General features: G+C 35.0%; 1 protein-coding gene across 1 annotated transcript; it reads right to left on the bottom strand.

Annotated features, from left to right (window-relative positions):
* Positions 1-808: 808 nt before the first annotated feature.
* LOC128998772 (uncharacterized protein K02A2.6-like) lies at positions 809-7,037 on the bottom strand. The gene is made up of 3 exons (XM_054425123.1): positions 5,667-7,037; positions 5,428-5,567; positions 809-947 (listed from the first exon to the last, which is right to left on the bottom strand). The coding sequence occupies exons 1-3, from the start codon at positions 7,035-7,037 to the stop codon at positions 809-811; spliced, it is 1,650 nt and encodes a 549-aa protein (XP_054281098.1).
* Positions 7,038-9,859: the final 2,822 nt, after the last annotated feature.

The raw sequence follows: 9,859 nt of genomic DNA, 5'->3' as shown, positions 1-9,859 counted from the left end.
GTTGTGATATAAATCTATCTTTCCCCGCGTTATTGTAATAACCAATTGAATAGAACGTATTGCAGTTAATTTTTATAAGCCTATTGTATGTTTCATTATCTTTTAAAAAAAGTTCTCAATTTTAACTATAACACGTATCTTTATATAACACCTTATAAAGTTGTTTCATGTTTATATTGAAAATATGTTTCCTTAGCCTATATAAATGAAGTATTCTATGCATCGATGTATAGTCTAGAAATATATACAACGACGACTCCATTTCATCCAAGAAAAAACACTAGCCATAAATCATGTTTTAGAAAATTCTCGTTCCTACTGTCGGGGTAAAAAACTTTAGACACTCGAGTTCGGAGCTCTACAGAAAAGTGGCCAGACTAACTTAGAAAAAACACGTAGTATATATAAATTTTCGTTGTTTTATCCTACGTATTCCTGTGAAAACAAAAAAAATTTAGCTCGTTTAGGAAATTTTTTATGACAGTCGGAAGGTAAAAACTCCCTGTTTTAGAGTATCAAAAACCATCTTATGACTTTGAAAATTCGCACAATGTAAACTAAACGTCAGAACTTTATCAAACTTCAATACAATATAGACACATATATAATGAATTAATTTGTGTAGTTTCAGAATTTTTACTCTACCAAAAAAGTTTTTGTTGTAACTTTTGTAAATTGACTTTTTCCCAAAAACGGCAAACGCTAGAAAAAAATTTAAAAGCTTGTTTTGGAGGTGATTGGTTTTGTATTTGAAATATTGATACTGCTCAACCAAATTGTTACGCATCTTATTTATATAAGTTAACATTTAATTTGGATAGTGCAGAGGCCGAATACGGCACTTCCAGACCGCCACCGGCTCTGACTGGGCGCATACCCCGTACAGTGTTGCCAAATTGAACACCTGGACACTGAGCAGAGATGGGCTGCGAACTGTTGAGTCAAAACTGAACAGCAGTTATTATTAATTATTAACCAACTCGAAAACACCCTTATAATCCTTCCTAATTGCCGTGGCAGTTTCTGTATGGAGCATGATCATAAAACGTCGTGGCAGTTTCGGTGTCCCCGAGCGGGCGATGGCGTTTGCACCCCTTGCAGGCGCGAGATCATCCAGTTTTTTGTTAATTTATATAAATAACATGCGTAAAAATTTGGTTGAGCAGTATCAATATATCAAATACAAAAACAATCACCTTCGAAACAAGCTTTTAATTTTTTTCTAGCGTTTGCCGTTTTTGAGAAAAAGTTCATTTACAAAAGTTACAACAAAAACTTTTTGGGTAGAGTAAAAATGCTGAAACTACACGAATTAATTCATTATACATGTGTCCATATTGTATTAAAGTTTGATAAAGTTCTGCCGTTTATTGTGCGAATTTTCAAAGTCATAAGACGGTTTTTGGTACTCTAAAAACAGGCAGTTTTGACCTTCCGACTGTCATAAAAAATTTCCTAAACAAGCTAAAAAAATTTTGTTTTCACAGGGATACGTAGAATAAAACAACGAAAATTTCTATATACTACGTGCTTTTCTATGTTAGTTGGTTACTTTTCTGTAGAGCTCCGAACTCGAGTGTCTAAACTTTTTTCCCCGACAGTAGAGGCGAGGAGTTCCAGGAAAGGTGCAAGAGAATATCTGTATTTGTTTATAGATTTCCTCCTCACCCTATCTCGGCGATTGTCTTTGTGGTTGTTAGCAGCTAGCATTGTTTAGTCTAGAACTGCGTCCTCCCAGAAATAATAGAGCCTCGAAACAGTAGGACTATGCCGATTATAAAAATTATAATATAATAATATAATCTAAAAATTATAATATAATATAAATATTATAAAAAAATATAGAAATCCTTTATACATTTTGGAGGCAGGCAATAGTGCAAGCTAACTTATTTTAGGGTGATTCGCAATGCATTTTTTTAGGCTGATGTGGCATTTTTCGTACACTTTAAAAATAAAAACCAGTTAGTGTAAACAGACAACATTGTTATAGTTTCAGCAGTATGCCTTGCGAGATGGTTCTTCGAAGGATTTGAATATGTTGATATTTGTTTTACTGTACAAGACGAAATTACTGACATTATTGCCTGTATGGGGTTCTACAGATATTTTGTCATACTTGGACCGCGCACGCTTTAGTACAATGCGAATAGAGGAAGCGTTCGATTCCTAGACACGCCTGTACAGTTTGGCAAAAATGTGAAAGTTACAAAATAGGTGACCCCTTACCCACTCACTCGCACTGACACAATGGGACTACCTGCTGGGCCTGCCCTATCATCCGTTAGTGACGAATGATAATGTGGTGTACTAAAATTAAAACTACGAATACTTGTTGTTTATAAAGTTTGATACGTGATAATGTTATGAAAATAAATAAACATTCACAGGGAAAACAAAAAATATACAACGTAAAATATACTCCCTAAGAAATTTATGGAGTTGAGAAAAATCAACAGTACTTTTTACATTAAAAAGGGAAGATCACCTACTTGCATTTAAGACAATTATACGAAAATGCCTCACATTAGAGCCTATTTGTAACGAATTTGATTAAAATAACATTTAACTCATGGATAAAAAAAATACTTACCCACTATAATACAATACAATTTACTAAACAACACGTGTTGAAATAGTTCAACGTACATACCGTTTTTGTTACATGAACTGTTCTTTTATACAACCTTAGACATACAAGTCGTTTAATATCGTTTAATAATTATATTTGAAAATTAGTTTAAAGATTAGTTAAACTTGTTGTAACTTACGTTAGTACATATCAGTTTAGTCGTATTTACATTTTTGGAAATTATTTTTTAAAATTCTTTAAAGCAATTGAAAGACTAACTACTAACCAAATGTTAAAACTGTTCATATGTTGTTTAGAAAGATTATTTTGTTAAAACTGTTTTGAAACGTATGTTAGTCAAATCTTAGATTTAAAAAATGGTTGATATAATTATTAGGATCTTTGATAAAATTTTTATCGCTCAAACAAATATTCTTAGGAAAAAGCTTCAAACTGATTTTTAAATAACGATAACTGTAATAAAACTTATATCTAAACATTGTTAAAAACGGTTTTAAAATAATTCAATCTTGTATCAAAGTTATATCAATGACTTGTACTACAATTGTTTCAAAGTGGCATAGCAAGCTATTGTGAAGGTCAGGTCAGACCAGACCAAACCCGACAAACATTCAGCTGTTATGATTTATGATGGATATGGAGTCGAGGAAGGGCTACGTTACTATCTTGCTCGGTTCCTTGCGGTTATTCAGTGTTTTGTTTACACTGTGTGTTGTTCTCGAAGCCTAGGTTTAGTTCTGTCAATAGAGCTAGAGCACGTAACTCCCCTAGTGGCCACCGATAGTGGCGCTACCGCATCTCACGTATTGCAGGCGCTGCCAAAAGGCGAAATTTTCGCTGGCTCCAGCCGGCTCTTAAGTAAATATATACAAATTTCCCTTAAAAATTTAATAAATTAGGGAAAGTAAATAAATATAGGGCATTACATTGAACAACTTTCTATAAAAATATTGTCATTTTCATATAAGAATAAGAATATGTTTATTGTCTTTCAGGCTACATAAGCATTGACAAAGTCAAGTATACAGCAGAAATGCCAAGTCACTATTCTAATTAGGCCTAAGGGTAATATCACACATCATAGGAATATAAAAGTCATAGGAACTATACAAGAATCAAAAATTATACATACCGTAACAAATTCCAAACATTAAAATTCTATCTGTTTTATTAAGAAAAACTCACTAAGTGAATAAAAAGGTATTAAATACAATTATTAACAAGAACTGTATAAAACTCAATTTAATCATTTCATAATGTTAGCTTGAACTAAACAACAACATTGAATTAAACAAACATAATAATAAATAATTCTGAACATCTGTGAATCTTAATAACATATGTAACAGTGGTCCCCCCCTTAAAGTTTTGTGCGTAGCATCTGGTCGACGTGTCGCCTCCAAGTTTGACCATCATCCATTTTAACGTAATAATGAAGATAACCATCTTTAATTTCAACTGTTCCCAAGGCCCACTTGTCTCTTCCTGAATAATTTCTGACTTGTACGCGGTCCCCAGGATTGAATCTTCGCATTATACCTTTTGGACAGGTAGGTTCGTGTTTTCCCCGAGGCTTTAGTAGACTTAGATAAGTGCGAATCTTTCTATTAAACATGAGGAAATATGAAGAGGTTCCCGTTGAATTAGGAGCTTGGCGGATCTGCATTAGAAATCTATGTAATTTTTCATCGATGGTCCCAGGTTCATTTTCCATACATTTAAGTGATTTCTTTACAGTTTGAACAAAACGTTCAGCCTGCCCATTAGATGAAGGGTGATATGGTGCAGTTGTTTTATGTGTAATTCCACACTGTTCAAGGAAGCTAGTAAACTCTAAGGAAGTAAACTGTCGTCCATTGTCTGACACAAGAAGATCTGGTAATCCAAAAGTAGAAAACATTTTTCGCAACTCCTTTATTGTCCAAGTAGCTGTAGTACATTTCGTAGGCAATACTTCTACCCATTTGGTAAATGCGTCAATGACTAACAGGAAGTAAAGTCCATTTGTAGGGCCAGCAAAATCAATGTGAATCCTTTCCCAAGGTCTAGTAGCTGGTATCCAAGGATGGTTCACTTCTTTTTGTGGTGCATTTTGTTTTTCTCTACACGCTCTGCATGATGCAATCATCTCCTCGATATCTTTGTCTTGTCCTTTCCAATAACAAAAACTTCTGGCTAATGCTTTCGTTTTCAATACACCCATGTGTCCAAAGTGTAATTCATTCAAAACAGTTTTAGTAAGAGACTTCGGAATCATAACCCTCCATCCCTTGAGGATACAACCTTCATGAAGACTCAGTTCACCATCGTGAAATCCAAGTTTTTCAACAGACTGGCCATTTTGTAAAGCGTGTACTATCTTATTCATTTCCGTGTCATGGGAAGTTTCTTTTGCTACCAACTTATGATCCAAACTCATTTGATTGATCTGACTTGTTAGGAAAACATCAATTTGGTCAATGCAGGTACTATTTTGTGTCTCAGTAGGAAATCTAGAGAGAAAATCAGCGTTTCCATGTTCATTTGATCTTCTGAACTCAATGCTGTAATCAAAGCCTGATAAATAATGAGAATAATTGAACAAACGAGTTGCAGACATGGATGGAAGATTTTTTTCTGGGTTAAAGATTGTGACTAGTGGTTTGTGGTCGGTTACGAGGGTGAATTTGCGACCGTAACAATAAGTAAAGAACTTTTTTAGGCCCCAAATAATGCCAGTTGCTTCCTTGTCTATCTGACTATATTTTTCTTCAGGCTTCGTCAACGTTCGAGAGGCAAAAGCAATTGGTTTCTCGGTCCCATCAGGAAAACGGTGTGATATAACAGCGTCTAACCCAACAGGAGATGCGTCTGTAGCTAATACTAGTGGTAGTTCTGGACTGTAGTGGCAAAGAACAGTATCACTGGAGATAACTTTCTTGATTTGTTCAAAACTCTGTTCACATTGTTCATTCCAAACGTATTTGTTCCCTTTCTGTAAAAGTTTATGTAATGGTTTCAGTAGAGTAGCTAGGTCTTTTATGAATCGGTTGTAATAGTTTACCAAACCTAAAAATGTCCGGAGTTCGCTTACATTCTCAGGTTTTCTTGCCTTAGTTAGGGCAGCTACTTTGTCCATACATTTATGTATACCTTTTTCATCAATGACGTGGCCCAAATAATGTATTCTTCTCTGGAGAAACTTGCATTTGTCACGATTGAGTCTTAAACCTTTTTCTCTTAGTTTTCCTAAGACACTTTCCAAACGCAGAAGTAGTTCCTCTTCTGAATTTCCCTGAATGACTATATCGTCAAAGAAGCACTGTATCCCCTCTAGGCCTGCCAACGTCTTGTCCATTGTTTTCTGCCAAATTCCAGGAGCAACTTTAATACCAAACATTAATCTATGTACCCTGTACTGTCCCTTATGCGTGCTTAAGGTTTGAATATTTGCACTATCACTGTCCATTTCCAAATGAAGGTAAGCATTTCTTAAATCTAGTGTACAAAATAATTTTCCACCATTCATGTTGACAAATATGTCTTCAATTTTGGGAATAGGGTGATGTTCATCTTGGATCTGCTTGTTTACTGTCACTTTGTAATCTGCGCATATTCTCACATCTCCGTTAGGCTTGACTACAGGAACGATTGGTGTTCCCCACTCAGATTCTTGAGTTTTAGAAATTATTCCTGCTTCTTCTAAGCGGTCAAGTTCTTGTTCCACTTTCAGTTTTAATGCGTACGGTACAGGCCTAGCCTTCATAAATACCGGACGAGCCCCATCGACAAGTTGTAAGTGTCCAAGTTGATCTGGAATCTTACCGATACCTGGCTCAAACACATCCTTGAACTTCTCTAAAAGATTGTCAAGACCACCTACTTTTGGGTATTGTTGTACTGCCTTTAGTTCAGCCCAGTCTAACTGTACTTCTCGCAACCAATCGCGACCAAATATTGCGTCAAGGTTGTCATCCACGATGTAAAGTTTGCCTGTAAATTTCTGATCCTTGTATGTACAATGCACAAAAACAACTCCTTTTGGTTTGAAGACTTCTCGAGTGTATGTTCGTAGCTGCACTTGTGTATGAAAAATTTTCCTATTAATCTCAAGTTTCTTGAATGTAGAGTAAGGCAGAGTACTTATAGCAGAACCGGTATCAAGTTCCATTTGAACTGGTTTACCTTCAACTGATAAGTCAAGCATAATTTTATCTCCATTTCTTCTATCTATTTTGAAAATCTCGTGTTGTTCATCTTGACAGTCTTCTTCTTCGGCTTGGTGAATTTTTGTTCTTGTAGATCCTAAACATACTCTGGCTAAGTGTCCCTGTTTCTTGCATTTATTACATATCTTTGAAGCAAACTCACAGTTATTGGCCCTATGGTTTTGAGAACCACATCTGTAACATTTTCCTTTAAGACTCTCAAAAAGAGGTGAAGGCTTTTTCTGGTTTGACGTCATGTTCGATTTAGTTGATACATTTTTGTATTTATCCTCAATCTGATGTACTGTACTAGGCCTATTAGTTTTAGTTGCATAGTATTCAGATAGATCACTCTAGTGGTTTGCAATTTCCATCGCTGTCGCTGCTTTGACAACATCTTGAAACGATACAATTGAATTATCCTGAAGCAATTTTGCTCTAATATCTTTATTAACTAACCCCCTTATGAACTGCATTCGCAAAAGTGTATTAGCGATTGATTTCTGGCAAGACTCACAGTTAAACTCACAATTAGATGTAAGTTTTTGCAATTCAACTGAATAAATCTTAACTGTTTCATTGGGCTCCTGTACTCTAGACATGAATTTGTGCTGTAAAGCCCAAGTACTTGGCTGTGGATCAACATAATCTGTCAACATTCTCACCAATTCTGTATATGACTTATCCAGAGGTACTTCTGGAGCACATAAATCATAAACCTTCTGATGTAGGCTAGGGGTTAAAGAATGAAGTAATGTGTATACCTTATCTGTAGGATGCATTCCTTGTCCATGTAAGTGAATGAAGACTTCTAGACGTCTTATGAAATTCTTGAATGTCTCGTCATCTTGAAAGGGTGTGAACGAAATTGTTGATGTAAGCGGTCGCAATTTCTGAGTATCAACCAGCGAGCACATAATAATAATAATAGAGAGGACACGGCGTTTAACCAAATGCACTGAAAGTGTGGCCAAATCCGCCATCTTGGTCCGTCATACAGCCTGAATCCAAGACCCGCGAGCTCAGTTCGCATTAAAAACCCCGCGACAAATACACGATCATAAACAACATTAATAGTTGACAAAAAATTCTGAAATTTTGCACACTTGTAGATATGATACTGAGGAAAACGATGGTGTTAATTTAAAATTATTATTTATGATAGTAATTGAGTTATAAAAATGTTTAATACTTATGTAGTTTAATTTTTCAAATTCAGACATGAAAAAGTTGTATTGCGAGGAAATTTTTTATTTTTTGGTCAGAGAAATTTCGTCAGCGGGAAAGTTGTGGATAAATAACCAAATTTAACTATGCGATTCACCAAAATTTTTTATCACGATCGGTTTTGTAAAAAATCAGGTACAAAAGGGATCCATTGCCGCTGCTTCGCTGGCTGCTTCGCGCCACGCCCGCTGCGCCGCCGGCCGTCTTCTATACATTTAGCGTGCAGTGTTTTAATGTTTTATACTGTTGTACTGTAATATTGTATATATAAAGCAATTTTCAAATATATTGTCTATGTAGAATTTTCAACCTTTTAGCACAACTTTTTAAGGACTAATTAGCTTTCAATATCATCCAAGATTAACTAAAGATAATTCTGTAAGTTAAGTTAAACTTCCCAAATATATTTGTAAAATTACACTCAATTTATTGTCCCAGAAAAATTAGCCTACAGTTTTACTGAGATGTAGCCTGATTTTATTTTTGTGAAGACTTTCGTTACTTATTTTACAGTAGTAGGGAACTCTAACATTGGAATATTTATGAGCAATAATTTTAATTAGTTACTAAACAAAAATGATTTTTGTCCATATTGTTTCATATCCTGAGAAATGTGTACTATTTGGAAACAAATTTACACCTACACATTGTCCAAGTACTCTGTTCGTCAAGTCCTCAATTACATTGTTTTCCTTTACACTAATATCATTAACTTTATCTGCACTATTCTCATCAAGCATAGCAGACGACTAGCGCGCTTCACACGCCGGGACTACTGTCGGGGAAATAAATATGTGCACTCGAGTTTGAGCCTAAATATCTCTTGAGATGAATTATCAGGTTTTGTTGAGACAAAAATTAAATATAATCTGGTTTAAATACATTGTACGTGGTAACAATGAAAAAAAATCCGTTTACCAGAAAAATTTATATAGTTGAAAGATCCTAAAAAGTACCGATTTTTAAGAAACTCTGCACTAACACTGAAGTTTAAAATTTAATAGTAAACAAACTATTCAGCCAATCTTTTTGAAATTGTTATGGCTTATTGGTAGGTTTATTGTTAACAGTTCCATGCATTTTAAAATGTTTACACACAATAGTCTTTATGGTGATGTTTATTTTTAAAACGTATGCTAACATCGTTAATAAGACGTTAAAAATGTCGTTCAGAATGCCATCGTGTTTGTCGTGACACAAGAAATAAAATAACACCAATATGACAGATTTATAATGTGAACAAAGATGTTTTTTAAACAGATATATATTTGTAAACAAAAATTTCTCCGCGATAAAAAAAATCAATTTACTACGGTAAAAACAATCGATTTACTTTAAGACATTTCCAACAATATACTAATACGACAATGTACTTCCAGAAAAACCTAAGTAATTTTTATACAAAAGTATTTTTACATTGAAACAAAGCCTATGTAAACAACACTGACTCGAAGCATAGCAGACGACCAGCGCGTTGCAGACGCCGGGACTAGGCTAGCGCCGCCATCTTTGTCCGTTTCGTCGGCTAGTCAGACTGCCACGCTCCTGCGCTCCGGGTAGCGCTTCTATTTTGTTATGTGTTCGCTGGTATCAACACTGTATGGTCTGATCTGCTGTAGTTCTTCTGTTTCGTTGACTCTTTCCAATTCACTTAATCGGAGTTGTAATACATCAACTATTTTGAAATACATATCCTCCATGTCGGTCCTGTATGTGATTTCAGTGTCAAGTTCTTTTTCATCTGTTTTTACTTCAATGTTGTGCTGGATTTGCTCGAATCGTTCCCAATAAGCATGTATCACTGAGAGTCTTGTTCTGATACTATCAACTTTAATACCAGACAATTCTTCCA

Source organism: Macrosteles quadrilineatus, unplaced genomic scaffold (genome assembly GCF_028750875.1).
Source record: "Macrosteles quadrilineatus isolate MER2022 unplaced genomic scaffold, UCM_ALF_1.0 Scaffold_1__1_contigs__length_201487025, whole genome shotgun sequence".
NCBI classification, from domain to species: Eukaryota; Metazoa; Arthropoda; class Insecta; order Hemiptera; family Cicadellidae; genus Macrosteles; species Macrosteles quadrilineatus.
Note: the sequence above shows the minus strand (reverse complement) of the source record. Positions and strands in the feature narration are given on the sequence as shown.

Coding starts and splice junctions, on each gene's coding strand:
- LOC128998772 (XM_054425123.1), bottom strand. CDS start 7,037: ATGACGTCAAACCAGAAAAAGCCTTCACCTCTTTTTGAGAGTCTTAAA. Junction 5,568..5,666: donor AGGCAAGAAAACCTGAGAAT/GTAAGCGAACTC, acceptor AAACTTTTACAG/AAAGGGAACAAATACGTTTG. Junction 948..5,427: donor ACAGACGCATCTCCTGTTGG/GTTAGACGCTGT, acceptor ACTGCTGTTCAG/TTTTGACTCAACAGTTCGCA.